This window comes from Taurulus bubalis (genome assembly GCF_910589615.1).
Source record: "Taurulus bubalis genome assembly, chromosome: 9".
Taxonomy (NCBI): domain Eukaryota; kingdom Metazoa; phylum Chordata; class Actinopteri; order Perciformes; family Cottidae; genus Taurulus; species Taurulus bubalis.
In genome coordinates this window covers 21,890,559-21,908,534 of record NC_136597.1, presented here as the reverse complement: position 1 = coordinate 21,908,534, position 17,976 = coordinate 21,890,559, and the positions used below count along the sequence as shown (strand labels likewise).

Below are 17,976 nucleotides of genomic sequence, written 5' to 3'. Positions count from 1 at the left end.
AGAGGCGGGGGATGGAAGGGGCAATTTTTCTTTCGGAGGATTGTCTGGTTATTGTCTTACTACAGGGATTTACCTCATTCTAATTTCTAAGAGCATTTGAGGGGGGGGAGTTACACACGAACACATTTGATGAGGGGAAATAAAAAAATATAAGCGTTGAATCAAAGAGAGGGAAAGTAGGGGACGGAGAGCAATTGATGACCAGGGACGTAGATAGACTTGTGACCAATAATGGACGGCAGTTTTTCATTTTCTTAGTTGCAGCCTTTATTCGTTGTAAAGACGAGTTGAGCGTTCGGAAACATGGCCGCCGCCGCTGTAAATATGCTTTGTTCTGTGCGCTCGTGTCGGTGCAGACGAGGAGAAAGTATTCGCAGCAGCGATGCGTTTCTGTAGGTGTAGGTAACTGATGTTCAGTGTCAACCTGGGATTTTGGCTACAATAATGCCAATCGGCAGTTAGCATCATGATAGTTGTTAATTTTCTTAGGTTTTGTTATTTTACAGTTCAGGTTCTCATTCCTGGAAGAACTGAGCCCGGAGGTCCTTGTAACTGCTCGTGATCCTCGCTCAGTTCGACACGGAAAGGAAAAACTGGTCAAAGCCTTCTTCTCCTTTCTGGCTTTGTTCTTAAAAAAGAACGACTTTGTTTAAAAAAACAACGATGTACCATATTCTAGTTATTTAACTGCTGATTACACTTGATGTATGGGGTGTTATTTGTCAATTCTTTCCTCATCATTGTTATTTCTTTAGGGTGAATCGTTTATGAACACTAGATTGTACTCGGTTTCCTTTTTTGTGAAATAAGGCACTGAGGAATCTGCAGCACCTCTAATGAACACGACAATCGCACTTCTAGAAAGACGTGCATTCTCCATTCTGATCGAGACGCGACGGCTCAAAAATACAGCAAAGCAACGAATGGCGGAGATCTGGCCGTTCCTCCGCTGTTACAGGGTTGAATAAAAGAAGGCTGGGCTCCACTGATTAAGGCACTACAGACCGTGAAGTTAATATCTTTAATGCCAAATGCTTTTTTTCCTTCTTTTTATTTAACACTTTAAAGATCTCACTGTCATTCATCTCTGCGTTGTCTGAATTAGCTGAAACAAACTGAAATCCATCCTTTTCATCAGAGGTGAAGGTTTAGGTTTTCGTTGTGTTCTGGTTTGGGAAGAGAGCCCTCCTGGTCCCACTCTGTGGGGTCGCCATATTGCACATGCAACTAGCCAAAGCTTTAGGTCCCACTCTTGCTTGAAGCCATGAATGCCACTCAGACCCGCGTGAGCGGCTCTAACGGCCGTTAAAACATTTAGATTCCTTTTTTATTTCAACTAAAGCGGAATTCCCCAAAGCCGGCGGGATCATGTCAGCATACAGTTTTATTTTCCAAATATAAATTGACATCTCGGAGGTCAGACCATTGAAACCAAATGTACTTGTGTCCAAAATGTGAGACCTCAATGTCTCTTAGAACATTTCAATTACAAAGTTGTTAAATGTAGAGCGGTATCAATTAGTTGACTGAAAATTAAACGGGCTATTTGAAGACTACTATACATCATTAAATGGCCATTGTCAATTTTTTTGACTTTTCTTATATCGACAAAATTAGTTTAGAAAATTATCTATAGATTAAGCGAGGATTAGCTAGTTGCAGCCTAAAATGTTACAAATGCGCTGAAAAAAATAACGCTGAAGTCCAACTGGGTCAAACTGAAAATATCCCTCTTGCGTTCCAGACTGGATGGATATTCTCCGTGTCCCCAGAAAGCTTTCGTCTTTGTCCTGTTCAGGTCTTGTGGCTGTTAGAGAATCCGCTGTAAACTTGTGTGTCACTCGTTGTGTCCCAGTGGCCACATCCCACGTAGTTGAAGACAAAGTAGACGGCGTCTGTGACTCTAGCTCCAAATTGTTGTAAACTAGCATTATATAGTCATGTTCTGGTGAATGTAACCAGCAGGATCTGCTATTCAAATGAGAGGACCTGCTTTATTTTGGATCATTGTCAAGCCTATCCGGGCTGCAGCGGCAGCTTTCTCCCTCTCTTTTGAACACGCAGATTGCTGAGCAAATTTAAAACCCATAAAAACTAACGTTAAGCTTATGCTGTGCATCTTCAGTTGCTTGTGAACTTGGTAGAAGTTCAGGAAAGTCCCCCAGCTCTCTCTTTACTGAAAGCTCTTTCGACGTGTGCTGGGGGTTTCATTTGTGTCCATGCTTTAACCAAGCCAAGCCATGAATTTGCAAATCAGCTGTGAAATTACAAAATACTGAATTCAGAAACTGAACTCATCAATGAGCGGTGGTGGAACGGATTAGGAACCGGTCCCATTGGGGCCTTTTCCTTTTAGTGTTCGAGGGTTTGGTGTAATTTCACTCGCAGCCACATGGGGGCGATAGCTGTTCTGTTCTTGTCTCTGTGAGAATGATCGTGCTGCAGCTTGCTGTAAAAGCCATTTTCAACTTGTGTAAATGTGAACGTCATAAAGATCTTAAAAACTGAAATATGCTGCTGCACCACATCATTTTATAAAGTTTTCAATAAAATTAACTGAAAACCTGAGTTTAGTGTGCTTGATTATGTTTCTTTTGCCATCGCCAGAGAGGCTTTGTGGTTGTTGTGAAGGGTTGTGCTGTGATTTTAAAAAACATATTTTTCAACATAATGACTTTTTTTGACATGCTATACAAAGACATTTTAAACGGTATCCTATACTATGAGTTAACTGGGGCTTATGGAAATGCTGTACTTTGCTTTTTTTGGTGACTTTTTCCAACATGCTATCTAATATTAAAAAAAGTCAACATGATACATTTGGACTCTTCCCAACATACTATGACAAATGAATGTTTTTTTTCAACATGCTATACTATGATTTTTTGGGGGCATTTTATATACGATTACCTAAATAAAAAATAAATACATCGTTTGACAATGGCCAATTACCTATTTATTTTAAGAATAGCATAATAGGGAAACTAAACTAACTGTCATGCACGAGATGTGTGTTTTCACAAGTGTGTAAGTGTGAACTTCACACTTACACACTTCATCTCGTACACCAACAGTTCACGCTGAAGTGCAGCAAGAAGCCAAAAACACAAACCAAATGTCTCCAGGAGGAGAGCGCAGCACTGAGCTCATTTAGTGACGATCCTCTTCCTCTCTAGTACCTGCAGAGGAAGCGGGCGCCGTGCGGGCAATGAGACGCGACGAGATACAATACTATGACATTTCTTAAGCCGTACTATACTTTGACTTTTTCATGCCTCCAAATTAAAATTTGGCACAAACGGCAGCTTGGATGTGAGGACGAACTCATTAGAATGTGTCTGTCATGTGATCAGGAGACGTTTTAGTTTGAAGCGTTCATTCATTATGACCATTTGAAACAAGTGATGACATTGTGGATGCATAATACCGTGAGGCGGTAACTTGTTAACAAATAACACAAGAGGCAATCATCAGTTTAGATTTTAAAGCATTTTAAAACAGCATTTAATTTTCATCTTGTGGTTACAGGATAGTATGCATAGTATTCTTCCACCTTTTTTTTAATTATAATTTACTCCTTACAAACATATTTCATTGCAAACTGGTTGGACAAGTAGATGATTGTCATGAAACTCAGGAACTACGCAGTCCACTTTGAAGTTGAGTAACATTTACTTTACAACACTTTCCTCATTCTTTCAGTGACTACAGTCCTACCCCGTGAGCGGTCTCAGGTAGTAGAGCCAGTCTCCCATTGATTAAAGGATCGGCGGTTTAATCCCCAGTCTGTCCGTTACATTAGCCTTAGCCAAGACACTAAATTCCACACCATCCCCAATGATTAGGACGTCTTCAAATGGATGAATGAGAACCATAAAGTGCTTTGTTCCATTATTGGGTTAGTAACATTTTCATTTTTTTAATCTACTTTACAGTTCAATTTCCTAGAAAATGTATTTGAACAACTATATAATTTGGCATTTATTCCGTTAAGCTGACATTTAAAATGGGTCTCCTGGCAAGTGTACAAGTCGACTTATATGATGATTCACTTGGGTTTAAGGGAGCGGTTCTTTAAAGTAAAACTCTTTAGTATAATTGTCTAATTGTCTAATTAGTGCCAAATTATATAGTTCTTTTGAAGACAATTTTAGGAAATAAAGGCCCCACAAAAAAAAGTCTTCCACAAATGCAGACTATTTTTTATGTATGGAAGATTGGATCTGAAACCACCTGTTTTGATTGAGTTAATTGGAGGATGCATCTAACAAGGACATTACAATTACATTCATGATTTTAGCAGCGAAGTCCCACTCCTTTATTGCATAGTTGTAGTCATCTTTCACCTGAATAATCTTGCATAACCCAGTAAACTGCGATCAACCCCCAGGAAGAAAAAGGATCTCATCATGTGATGCGTTTAATTCCTGGGGTTTATTATGACATAAATACTGTAGTTCACACATAGCTGTGTGTAGTGCAACCGTCAGCACAGTTCAAACTCTCTCTGGACTCCCTGAAGCAGCTGGAGAGCGTTTAAAACAAACAACAACCCCTAAAAGCATTGCAACATGCGGTTACAACAGACACAAAGCAGTGCATTGAATATACCCAAAGCTTGAAGCGTAAAATGCATAGTATGGTGCAGCCGGGTGTAACGGGAGTCATTTCACAGTCAAAACACAAGAGCTACGACCTTTTGACCTCTAGAAACTTGCTTGAATGTTGCTTATATGATTCATGCCTGAGATCTTCCTCTGAAAATGTACCACAGCCACTTTGGTTAAAAAAGGTAAAAAAAAAAGTCTGTCCATCTGAATATTCTTTGGTGATTTTTACAGTAAAAGGCACGAATGTTCTTAAAATCAAGGTGGAATCAAATCGAACAGTAAATATGTGCAAAATTGAGCCGCTTTGCCCAGGTTCAACATTTTCGTTCGACAGGGACGGTAAAACCTTTAAATCGTGGCTAAAAAGACGCATTAATATAAAAATTTGCAAAAGAATATAAAAACTGGTACTAAAATAGACAAACTCCAAACCGACCAATCAGTAACGGTTAGTGCGCGTTATCAATCCAATAGCTGCCTTTTCTCAAGGTCCAAGAAACTAGACTTTTGAACAATAGTTCCATGTTCATATTTTGTATGAGCGGACCAGTTTGAAGCCTTGGCCAGTGTCCAGTGTCGCTGGTGGGTACCAGTTCAGTTTCAGTCTCTTGAGATATCGCAGCACGCCGCCGCCGCCGAGCCCGAGCCCGTTCAGGCTGTCGGACAGCCACCCGCCGGCCACCAGCCGCACCACGGGGCGGGTCATCCGAGGGAAGAACATGCTCCAGTAGTTGGTGACGTCGCTTCCTGTCGGCAGGTGCAGCGTGTAGTCGCTCCAGTGTTTGGAGATGCCGTAGGTCGCTAAAACCGCCCTGCCCCTCTCCGACCACTGTATGTTGCTGTTTGAGTTGCAGTTGTACTCCACCCACTGGGAGGTGAAGTCTCCGAGCTGCGGGGGATCCTGCTGCTCCACGTCCGTCCCCCGCGTGAGCGTCGCTCCCTGCACGGCGACGTACAGACCCTCCGCCTTCTTCACCTCGTTCACCCACGGCGACGCGTTGTCGCAGTCGAGCACGACGATGAGGCGCGAGCAGAAGCTGCCGTTCCGCTCCCGCCACCACTCCAGGATCTGATCCAGGCGGAGCGTGGTTCCTCCTGATGACCGAGGGAAACAATTCAAAATCACAACGAACCAAACTATGTAAGAGGAAGGTCATATTATATTTTTATAGATAGATTTCATAAAAATGTCAAACAAATTCATGGCTTAGTATGTGATTTTTTTTTTAACTATGCTATACTATGGTATAGCAGGTCATAAAAAAGTCTTAGTATTGTAAAACATCAACATAGTCCTGGTATAAGATACAGAAAAAAGTCAAGTATGTCATAAAAAATTAAACAAAAGTCTTACATGACATGTTTTTCAAAGTATAGAATGCCATAAAAATGTCTAAAAGTTGAGTTCTTTAAAACTGCAGATGTTCTTTACAATCGAGTGACTTTTCTCACTCGTTATACCTTTTTAAAATCTCACCTACACTAAAACTGTATCTTTCTTTTCTCATCTTCATAGCTGGAAGGTTTAAAAAAAAATAATCTAAAAACAGTTTGAGAAGACTTTTACATCTTATAAAAATTGTCCGTGGGAAACTCTGGAAAATTTAAAACGGCACAGTGATACCAACAAAACATTATGTCAAATTATATTAAGCAACGAGATGCAAAAAAAACAAACTATTCTGCACCTACTTCAGCTTCATCAACTTTGAAATCCAAAATGATAACGATGGTAAAACAATGAAAACGTAAAGCCTAACTTGTAATTGACTTTTCTCTGAATTGATCAATAAAAATCTAACGATAATTGCTTCAACCCGAGTTCCCTCTCACCCGCCAGCGCCCACTCCCCGGAGCGGTGGCTGTGGCCGCTGTAGAAGATCACGTAGGTGTCGTGGCGAGGTCCGTCTGCCGTCTGGAGCTCAAAGAAAGCCGTGAGCTTGGCCTGCAGAGCCTCCCGGGTCACGCCGCTGGTGGAATAGTCGCAGCCAAAAGTCTCGATGAAGTGGTGGGCGAAGAAGCGCTGTATCGTGTTCAACATGCCCGTGGAGCGCTCGTTCAGCTCCTGGACCTGGCTCGGAGGCAACAGCACGGGCTGGCCGCCGAGACTACGATGAAAACGGAGAAGGCATTATGTTTTTGGAGCAGTCGTGAGGCAAAGACAACTCTGCAGTACAAGTGGGCCTCTTTCACGAATACGTGCGTAGGAATGTTCTTACTTTGCGGCAAAAAAAAAAAAGCGCCCGTGCAAAAGTAACGTCTGATTGCGCAGCGTTCAATTTGGTTCTTACCACCGTGCGAGTGTTGGTGGATCACAATCATTCTAAAATTGACCACATTTCTCTCTGTATGAAGGAAATACACTCGCCTTGAGGTGAAGTTACTGTCAGAGAGAAGCAAGAAAGCTAAATAATATCACGACTGAACCTCGGCCTTCATCGTAGGTCAAGTCAGTAAAAACAATTAAAAACAAAACGGTTACGTTTCAATACGGACAAAATGTGTTTGGTTTGTGTATTTTGTAAATATTGTGGTATTCTGTTTTGTAGCGGGGTTAGCAAGCTAGCCGGGTAAACCCTCTAACATGGTTTAGGTAGCTTCCAGTACATTTGACAGGTTAAAGGTTACCCTATTAACTTCTTCTCCTGTCTACCTTTAACAGTTTGAAGGGAAACCTACGCTACAACTGGGACACTTGAATATTTTAATGATGACAATAACTGATGAGTATGAAGGGCGCCATGTAAATAGTTATGTAATACATTTAGCCAAATACATAAGTAAATGAATAGTTTACATTATTTTGTCCATTTAAATCTTTGTATTTATGAAAGATGCATTTTTGACACATCCCAGATTTTGGGATAACGGTTGAAAACGTTTTTTTTGACTTGTTGCAGGAATGTATTATTTGCCTGCGAACAAAAACGCAACTATAGATATGTTTTTAAACTTGGAATCAGGAAACAGAATAACGACGCCTTACTGCCATCTGACGAAAGGCGCTTCACACTTCAAACATCAGGAACAAGACAGATGACTGAAAGCTGGGGATAATTTTTGATTTGTCTCTTAGAACAGTCATATTATGGGATGCTGTTGTATAGACTAATTCCCATGCTCCCAGCAGTTATGCTTCACACTACCTGCAGAAGTTGGTGGGGATGACCACCGCGTAGCCCACACAGGTTCCTCCGAGGCTGTTGCCGAGCTCGTGGAAAAGCCCGTGAAACAGAGACTCCAGAGGCAGGACGAGCAGGACGACGCTCAGGAAGAGACAGCTGGAGGCCTGCGGAGGACAGACAAGAAACACATGTTGGCAACACAACGCCACCTAGGCGGATGAGTAAGATCTAGGAAGAACGAAAACGCAGCGAAAGAAATCGCAACGTGAATCTGCATTTCCACGGAAAAACATTTTAGCAGGATTTAATGAACTATACCGGCTGAGAAAGAGAATGTTCTCCTAAAAAAACACACACAAGTTCTTACTGTGAAAAGCAGAGCTTGATAAATAAATAAGTAATAAAGAGTTTGTGTTAAATTGTTCGGATGAAGGGACTCAATACCAACACACTGCAAGCTTGTTCTTGTATTCTACATGGACATAATACTGTTTTGAACCACAAAGGCCTTTTTCTCTCTCCGGAGGACATGGATGAAATATTGTCATGTCCATGTAGAAAAAGAAAAAATTGCAGTATACAGTTTTTTTTTTTCCATTGTTTTGTGCAGAATAGATTATTGTTACCCAGCCACTGCAAATAATGTGTGGATGTGTGTTCCTTCAGATGATTAACTGCACCCAGTATTGTAATTATGTTTCTGTGCTCACAGTATTTCCAAATTGGCCACAGACCGTGTTTATTATAGAGGCCTGTGATATGAAGTTGATCTGTATAAGATATACATGTGGTGTTTGTCTTGCCTCCTACCTGCCAACAAAGTACAGCTGCAGCAACAGTTGACAACAGCGAGAACATCACCAGGCGCTCGGAGATGAGGCAGAAATGCCTCATGCCCTTTGAGGCCATCATCTTGTTCAGGCCGCTGACCCCTGACCCCTGGGATGAGCACAGCCTCCGGCATTCACTGAGCTTTGTGTGAAAGCCCCACACCGTGATGACAAGCACCATGTGGCTGGCGGCCCAGAAGAACGCACAGACCACGAAGCCCGGGATCATCAGGTACCACCGGTCCATGTCGCCCAGCTTCACAGCGGCCAGACCGATGAAGGTCACCTCCACCGCCGTCAGAGGGAGGAGGGACAGCCGGCGCCACGGGGCCGGCCACACCAGGAACGGCTGCCAGCGCTCGGTCACAGAAAGCCCGCTGAAACAGACGTCCAGCAGAGGGTCGCAGATGAGCCGGCCGAAGAAGCACCCGAGGGCGAAGGGGTTGGTGGAGACGTGCAGAGGCTCGAAGAACAGCGCGCCGGCGACGACGGCAAAGAAGAGCAAGTTGGGGAGAGCCAGGCACGCTTTCATCCGGAGGGCGACCATGACCGCGGCCAGCGCCGCCACCAGCAGCGTCACGCTCACGGAGTCCCGGGCGGGCAGCGCCGTGCTGGCGGCGGCGAAGCCCAGCAGCTCCAGCCGCTCCGCCGAGGTGAGGAAAGCGGGCCGGCGGCACCGCGCGCGTCCGAGCAGCCGCTCCAGCAGCGCCCACAGCGTCCTCGAGGCCACGCTGGCCAGCAGCAGGTAGTTGGCCGCGCGCGCCTTCGCGTCCACCTCCGAAGCCGGGTCGTCCAGGAAACCCTGCAGGCCCAGCAGGAAACCGAACCACAGGTGGAGGAGACCGAGGCCGAGCCTCTCCGCGCCGGAGAAGCAGTGCGACACGCCGGCTACCGCAGGGACGACTAGAGCCAGGACGAACACGACCAGGAGGGTGGTGTCCGCGGTCGTCGACCACCGGGCGTAGAGCCCCAAACACAGGGCGACCAGGAGGTTGAGCCTGGACAGGTAGCCGAGCCACCGGACGGACGCCCACACGCTCACCTCTCCGTTCACGTCCTCGAGCCGGGTCATCGCTGCACGGAGGCAGTGGCTGACACAGTAGCGTAGAAAACGACACATCTTGATAAGAAAGACGGAGTCAAAGCCCCCAAAATAGGACGTTTTACGAGTTATAGTCGGTTTATTATCCGTTACATTTTAAATCCGGAGATGGCACGCTAGTTAAATAGCTAGCAAACTTGTTGAAAGTGGGGCTAGCTTAACTACTTTTTCAAAGTTAGCACGCCGACATATTTACATGTTGATGATTCACGTAGTTTGTGTTCCTGTCATCTGATGCCCGATGCAGGTTGTTTGAATGGCGCTAAAACGAAGCGCCCTGAAAGCAGCAGTCAGTAAGGTGAAGTACTTTTCCGCTTAAAAAGTTTGTTGCGTCTGAAGTTTGACGTTGACAGGCGCCATGACGCTGGCTGGCTTCGAACACTACGGCAAGCCGCGAGGGTCAAAACAGGTTTACCAATTGTACACGACGGTAATACTTCGGTTTTTGGATGTAAACGAAGAACGCACTTAACCGGTAAAGTAAACTCAATATTTACTTACTTTTTACCGGAGCTTTCAACCGTTTTTTTTTTGCATGTGATCAATAGTCATTTACTTTGTTAAACTGAAGTAAAATGCGAGTGTAAGTTTAAAGTGTAAACTTTTAACCCCTGAAAAAAGACACCATTGCCTCAGTGTCAAAATGGCCTTAATGTCTAAGTATACTATCCAGTGTTCAGTATTTCTATACTGTATAACACAGTAATCCTGGCCCCATATAGGTTCCTACATTATTCATGTTTTCAACTGCTACCGATGTTGACAAATATTGCATATGTATTAAAAAGACCTGTCAATAAATGTCCCTCTCAATCTTCTGAATCACAACTACCTCTCCATATCTCAATAAGCAGTGCACATAGCAGTATTTTAAGTGTATAGTGTATAATAATAAAGTATAATACACCCAAAAAAAAGCAACACAGGCACCATACATTTACATTCATTTATAAAAGAGAAATACAACCATACTATAAGCACACATTGTTCTGCATTGTTGAAAATGTTGATAATGAAGATGAAACAACTCATGCAAAGAAAGAAACATTGGAAGACAAAAAGCACCGATTCATCACAAACTCGGAATTTGTGTGGTACTGCGAAAGTTGTTTTTTTGTGCGTGTGTGTTTTATGTTAACGCAGAGCAGATATAAGCAGAAAGATGTGTATTACCTGGAAAACGAGATGGGAATGGGAAAACACTGCATTACATCAACACTGGAAATGTTTATTGGTAGCCATTAATATGACGGAGGAGAACCGGACAGTTAGTAGATACTTGATTTGGCCAGAGAAGCTTGATATCTTTCCGTTTAAAAAAGGTACGAGTTCCACTTTCTCCAGGGCCATGGAAATCCGCTTTCAACATACAGGATTGTGTGAACAAAGAAGGCACCTTAGACCGACTGTTATCTCGCGGGCCCATCATATTGGTTGTAAAACGGTCATAATAGGAAAATAATTACATTTTGTGACACCCCTTCGGGATCAATGATAAAGTGCCACTGACGATAACACAACGCAGATTCATTCTTCTCATTCACACGGACAAATCCAACCACAGCCACACATTCAGCCCGCTCGGGGAGAGGCTGGACCGCACATATCTGGTAGTGTCTTCAGCTAAAACCTCCCGTCGTCAGACACGGCGTCTTCAGATGCGTTCTCGCTTGCTATTGCTAAAATCTACAGTTTCTCACCTGTCTCAAGAGGTTTCTTAGCCCAAAAAAAAAAAAAAAAAACGGTAAATTAGTGCAAATCTCTTCTGTCAAGGTGAATTGTCTGCGACAAGCTCTGGATCTTTTTTTGGAGGCAGAGTACTTACTGTAAGTTCACATTAAAGTTACAAAATTGTGTCAAGGGATACTGGTGCTTTAAAGTCCATTTTGATATGGGCCACTGACTTGCAGTGTTGTACTACGTATCTGCTAAAGAACAAGACATGTATTGCAAAGCTAATAGGAGATAATTAAGTCGTAATATTTGTGAGGACAACGAGAGGCGAAAAAAAAGAAAGAAAGTCTAATACCTATTTTGAAACACTCGTACCTTGTTACACAATGAGTAAACACAAGTTACAGTTTCACATTAGTAAACCTAGTAATACTCCTACCTTATGGTTCTGAAAATGTTTAAAAATGCTACAAATACCACTTTCTTGTAAAAGATACACAAATTATTCAGAAGATGGCAAGTTCAAATGTCATTGCCACACTTTACACTGGACAACACCAATGTTTTGACTGTTGTTGAGAATATATATATTTCAAAACAAGGAACTTTTTTTTTTTTTTGTCTTGGAAAACTAAACACACATCAAGAATTTTCTGAAAGTTTAGCTGCATGACTAACAGAAGCAAGCGTACCAGTCCAGTCGTTCCATCTCAGTCTTTCCAGTGCAATAAAACTCCCGTCAGACTGCTGGTGTTGCTGCATTTGTCTTTTGTACTAAGCAGCCTGCCACACTAGCTTATTCAAATAGAGACAGAGTACAGAATGCAGACAAGCTGACTTTTGTTATTGAAAGCTGATTGGAAGATTGCATGGAAATCAAGGAGCTTAGATATCTTGGGGTCATTCACTTTCCAACTCTTTAAAAAACCTAGATATTTATCAAAATATATCCATCTTAGTTAGTGTGTGTGTGTGTGTGTGTGTGTGTGTGTATTCAGATATGTGTGCGTGTATGTGTGTGTACTCTCAGATGAGTGTGGATATGAGAAAATAATCTGTAAACTTCTCGCTTTCGCACTGTGCAAACTGCATTGTTTTGAGGAAAGGGAGGACAAGTGGGAGAAGAATGCAGCAGGTTTAAAATTTGGCAGCGCAGCAGTTGAAGGGGAGGTGACAGTTACGTAGAGAGAAGGAGAGTGGGGAGGTGGGGAGGGTTGTAGCTGGTTGAGCCTAGCTCTGAAGCAGAATGGGGTCTTCAAGCTCATGGAAGCCAGGCACCGAGCTGCTCTGGCTCTCCCCAGAATCGGAATCATAGGGCGTGTCAGGTAGCTCCGTGAAGCCCCAAGCCATCTGGTCATCCTCAAACTCGGAGCGCACCTGCACGGGCACGTCGGCGCACTCCTCCTCCTCGTTGGAGTGGAAGTCCTGAGGGATGTAGAGCATCTCTGGGTAGTTGCGGGACACCAGGTCGCTGGTGGTGGCCAGAGACGCCTTACGGAAGGCGATGAGATGCATGTGGGAATACTTGACGTATTTGTACCGCTTGAAGCCCAGGGACTCCACCGCCACGCGCCAACTGCGCATCATGAGGGCGTGGCGGTTTTGGTGGGAGGAGTCGGGCGTGATGATGAGCAGCAGGCCGTGCAGCTCCAGCAGCTCGTGGGCCTTCTTGCAGCAGATCCAGCGCTGGTACGGTGAGGGGAAGTAGGACAGAAGCAGGGAGAAGACCACCACGTGGAAAAGCTGGGCGGGCAGCGTATCGATGGGGTTGTGGAGCTGGCGGAGGAAGGCCTGCACCGCGTCGCTCGCCAGCTGGAGAGGCTGCTGGAGCTGAAGATTGAGGAAGTCACACTTGTACACGCTCTGAAGGAGAGAAAACAAACAAGATGTCAGCACTTTCAAATGATCTTTTGCTCTCTCCGTCACCGTCGTGCAGTTTTTCTACATGCAGCTGCAGAATGCAAGGCGCTTTTTGTTCCGCTTTTTGCAGAATCTGTTCCCACATACTGTCTAACCACAACAGTGATACCCCTGCATGAGTCATTGCCGGTCTTGCTATTGCTCGGTTAATGCCAGCACTGAATCACCAGACAGGAACCCTGTGTATTTTATGTGTCAACAAGGATTTATAGCAAAAATAATAATAAAAAAGCAGCAAAATAAGCACCCGTACCTCAACTGCAGGCACTATGTCAATACCAACTGTCAGGAATTCATCAAACTTTAAGAAAGGGTTGAAGCAGCTTCCCACGTCAAGAAGGCGCATTTTCCCCAGCTGAGAAATGGAACTACAACACAAACGTGGAAAATGTCAAAAACACAACGTGACTTCTGCATTTAATAGTGTCTCTTTGTCCTGCAACACCCACATCGTTAAAATCATCATCTCTTTTTTTTTCCTTTCACAGCAAGCAACGAGAAATTCTTTTGATAAAGAGCAAGGTACACACATACTTAGCTAATATAACTGAAAATGCTTTCTATAAAGAAACAAGAGGAAAAACAAAACACCCATTTTATAATAAACAGTTTTTTTTAATCTTTAAAGTAACATTCAGGCCAGTCACTGCCATCCTATGTAGTGGAAGTGAGTTTAGTTGCTCTTGCGCTGCGTTTACCTGGGGATGGTGCTGTACGGTTGGGCACTTACAGAATCTGCAGTCAGACCCATGGTAAGCATGGCACTTTTCTCATCTTTTTCTACCATTCTTTTTATCCCGCCATCCAAGAAATATTCTTGACAGACGCTGTGAAAAGTAGAATCAAAAACACTACTCAAACTTCACTGCCAAAGTGACAAGCGACATGTCGTAAAAAGCACATCCTGCATGTTTGGATGAGTCACACTTCATTGTCACGAGGTCCAAAATTTGCAGTCAAGCCGTACCTGCGACACCATTCGATGCGTCCCTCTCCCTCGCAGTTTTTGGTCCAGTGGTTGTCGGCAAGATTCTTCATGGCGAGGGCGTACTCGCTCAGCGTCTGCTCATCTTTACAGTGCTCGCGCCAGATCTTGTCGAAGTCGCCCACTGAGGAAAAAATAAATTAAAAAAATACATCAGGACAGAGCTGACAAATAAAAAGACAACACAAAAGGCAAACCTCAGACCTCACAACCTGGAAGAGTCAATTGAGACTTTAAAAGTGATCTTAAGCTACTGGTGTTATCGTGTTAAAGTCCTGTTTTTAATCTCCTTTTAGTCCGACACGTCCATCCACAGTAAGTTACCACACACATTCACAACCTACTTGCCAACTTTGGTCATCCCCCTTTAGCACCAAAAAATGACAGTCCTCCTTTGGAAGAAAAGCTCGAGCCACAGAAGTGGAACTGTTCCTCTAGAAATCCTCCTCAAATAGCCATTTCACAGTAATAATAAAGTCTGCGCAAAATCCCTTCAGCGTATCTTCACAGTTTACAGCTTGGAGCATCGGCAAACACGCTGATAAGGGAGAAATCCCATGACCACAAGAAAAAAACTCTGACGCCGATGAAAGGACAACAAGAGGAGTGGTGGTAAACAGCAGCGCTCGAGAAGCATGACCACTGTGATTCTATGCCAAGCCGACCAGATCATGCTTTACTTATTAACAACTCATGAGGTCTGCTAGCAGCACGACTTCCGTGTGCGGTCCCGGTCTCCAAAACAAACGACTATTCTCATTTACTCAGTATGTTTTGATTTGTTCAAAATAGAACTTGATCGAGCGTCATTTAAAAAAAAAAAAAAACACATCATGGTCGTGTGGCATTTCTGAGAGTAAAAGTAGGATAGAGGCAAAACAAATAACAGCAAAACCTGACCTCTCTATGCATTGCTTTACATAACTGATAGTAGAGAATGTGGCAACGTTTGTTCTAGCACAAGACTGACGCCACAAATATTACTGAAACATGATGACTCGTTTCATAAGAGTAAAAGTTGTCTTCTCTTTTTGCTGCTTGCTTTACGATTTGATAATAGCGATATGATCAGATGCATATTTATGATTCAGAGGCAGTCAAATAAAACAAAACCGGCACTCAAGCAGGAGACAACCGAATTCATTATATGTGTGGCTTTTGAATTTGCAAAGTCAAATAAATCATAAAGCCTGTACAGTATAAACTGTTGGCTGTTGTTCTGCTACAATTATTCTAAGCTAATGCTATTCTCAAGTTAACGATTTTGCACACGCCGCTTTGAACTTGTTTTTTAGTGTTCCCCTCCCACACGGTCTCCAGTAGGACTATGCATTTCCTCAGAAAGAGAACACGAGTCAACAACAGCACGAAGCCTCAGTGTGGTTAGGCTTTGTAGGAAGTGTATGTATTTGTGTGTTTTTTTTATAAATCCAGGTCACTTCAGCATTGCATGGGACGAGTGGAATAATCCACTCGTCCCATGTCCAGATTGACTCTAGGAAAAAAGATAGTCACACACACACAGACTATTGTGAGACTCCTAACCTGATACCATCTTTACAGCTTCAATAGGATCCATAAATTCTTTTAAATTTCACTGCCTGGAACACAAGCACACGAGGGAATGAAAGAATGAAGCGGCATTTTGTTTTGCATCTTGTATCCGGAAGGTTTGATACAGACTTGCAAATTTGTATTTGCAAATATTTGTGGGCTCACTCTGAGTGAAGACAGATGAGGTGATCAGGAGCCACGTCCCCCAGAGGAACATTTAGTCTGAGAAATCACAGTTTTACAGAAACATTATCATCTTCTCCCACTAAGTAACACTTTTTTTTTGTACTTCCCCTATTGACAAAAGCAGAAGTAAATCTATCCTGAGGTGGCATCTTGTCAGTTTGGATCTTTACTTTATTTATGAGAAATAACAGGGGAATATGTCTCTAAAAAAGTTTAAATAAAGAGCAAACAAGTCTGTCTATGTACATGGGGGACACTATGATTTCCCAAGCAATGAGGGATTGATTTACCTTCAACCTTTACTAGTTCAGAACAACACCAATATTTAGAAATAAAGATAATACGGATGTAAAAGTTGCACAAATATTTGTTCAGGTCACAGTTATCTTTTAGTGGCAATAAAGAGGCATAAATAAGTAATTTATTGCCAGCAGATAGTATCTCTCACTGGTAACCTATTAAACCAAATTAAACAGGTTTTAAAAGAGAGATGAATGCATGTTCACACTGGTGACTTAAGTTAATAAACTATATTTCCTGTGTATGTAGCCCAAATGTTATTGTAAAGTAGCTTTAAAGGCCTCGCTTGCTGAATGCAACTCTCGCTGCCTGTGGGTCTGCTGCCTCCATAGCAGCGAAAGAGACTCAAAACGAGGCCGGTAGCTCCGAGGAGTGCCGTTACCGAGCGCAATAAGTTGTCTTTATGCGCATTACTGTTCACGGAAAGGGATTTAGTTCAGTAACCAACCGCTAACGTTGAGTGTTAGCCACTCGGCTGCTGGGCCAGAGAGAGAGAGACGGAGGGGCCCACAGAGGCTGCTTACCCTCTCTGTATTTCCTGCGCAGTTTTCTGTGGACGTTTTTGACGACCCCCGACAGTTTCTCCTGCTCCCTCTTGTACGGCACTTCGTCGGGAATCGGCACGTAGAAGGGCTCCGTGTGGTTCTCCGTCTCCCCTGTCTCGACATTGTCCCTGAGGTCCATAGCACCGCGCCGCCGATGCTGCCTGCCCCTTCCTTCGGCCAGTTGCTTCCCCTTTTTCCCAGCTGCGAAACCTGTGAAAAAGCCGACCGGCGAACCGGTGCACGGGCCAACAAAACGCGCGCTGATTGGTTGACTTTGACAGACGTGCTTCGCAACTGTCAGTCTGTCGACCAATCACAGCCCCGGAAGCGTACCTGTGACTGCGTGCGTCCCATGGAGCGTTCAAGTACAGCTTGTAAATTCTGAAACTAATGAAGTAACTCCGACACCTCATGTTGTGACATAAAAAAATAGTGTTTCTGTTAAATATGTTTTCATAAATACATATAAAAACAGCTTATTCCACGTTTTAACAGATGCATCTTATCTGTGTTAATGTATTTCTTTGTTTATTTTTGCTCTAACATTACTTACATTTTACTTGCTGTGTCCATTTATACATCTGAGCTAATTACACATATCACATGCATTTATATTTGAATGTGTATGCTTTATATTCCTTAGTTTACTTTTAATATTTTTTACTCGGATTCTAAATATTATTAATCATTGCACACTAGCCTTTTGGCACAGCGTTAAGCCATTTGTAAATATCCATGCTCCCTTTTTATTGCACGCTGTTTCATGTTTATTGTTAAATATTTTTTTTGTTAAATGTTTTGCACCTTCTGCCTGGACACATTCCTTGTATGTGTAAGCTTACTTGTCAATACATGGTTCTGATTCTGATGCTGATTATGCAACCCTGCTTCACGGTACACATATTGTTTGTGTATGAGACAAATAAAACCTTTGAATCTTTGGAAATATATTTTGTCCTGTGTACTTAAATGCTACCTACGTCTCTGCCATTATGTTCTACTGTTGTAACTTTTAAATGTAAATAAAGTGTATTTATTTCGTACTGTTGAATGTATTTAACTGGTTTTGAAGGCCATGCTATTCATACCTCAGCACAATTGCACTAATAACTATATATACGTTATCATTTAGGTTGTTTACTTGC

At 43.1% G+C, this 17,976-nt stretch overlaps 2 protein-coding genes across 2 annotated transcripts; both read right to left on the bottom strand.

Moving 5' to 3' along the window:
* Positions 1 to 4,291: 4,291 nt before the first annotated feature.
* LOC306741691 (transmembrane protein 168-like) lies at positions 4,292 to 9,685 on the bottom strand (the record flags this gene model as incomplete). Its single annotated transcript, XM_079224006.1, has 4 exons — positions 4,292 to 5,705; positions 6,444 to 6,718; positions 7,757 to 7,899; positions 8,546 to 9,685. The coding sequence occupies 4 exons, from the start codon at positions 9,683 to 9,685 to the stop codon at positions 5,137 to 5,139; spliced, it is 2,127 nt and encodes a 708-aa protein (XP_079080132.1). The 3' UTR covers positions 4,292 to 5,136.
* A 2,886-nt stretch (positions 9,686 to 12,571) lies between these two features.
* On the bottom strand, positions 12,572 to 16,970 carry samtor (S-adenosylmethionine sensor upstream of mTORC1; the record flags this gene model as incomplete). The annotated part of the gene is made up of 5 exons (XM_079223074.1): positions 12,572 to 13,204; positions 13,515 to 13,629; positions 13,960 to 14,088; positions 14,229 to 14,370; positions 16,811 to 16,970. 5 exons carry the CDS (start codon positions 16,968 to 16,970, stop codon positions 12,572 to 12,574), a joined length of 1,179 nt encoding a protein of 392 aa, XP_079079200.1.
* Positions 16,971 to 17,976: the final 1,006 nt, after the last annotated feature.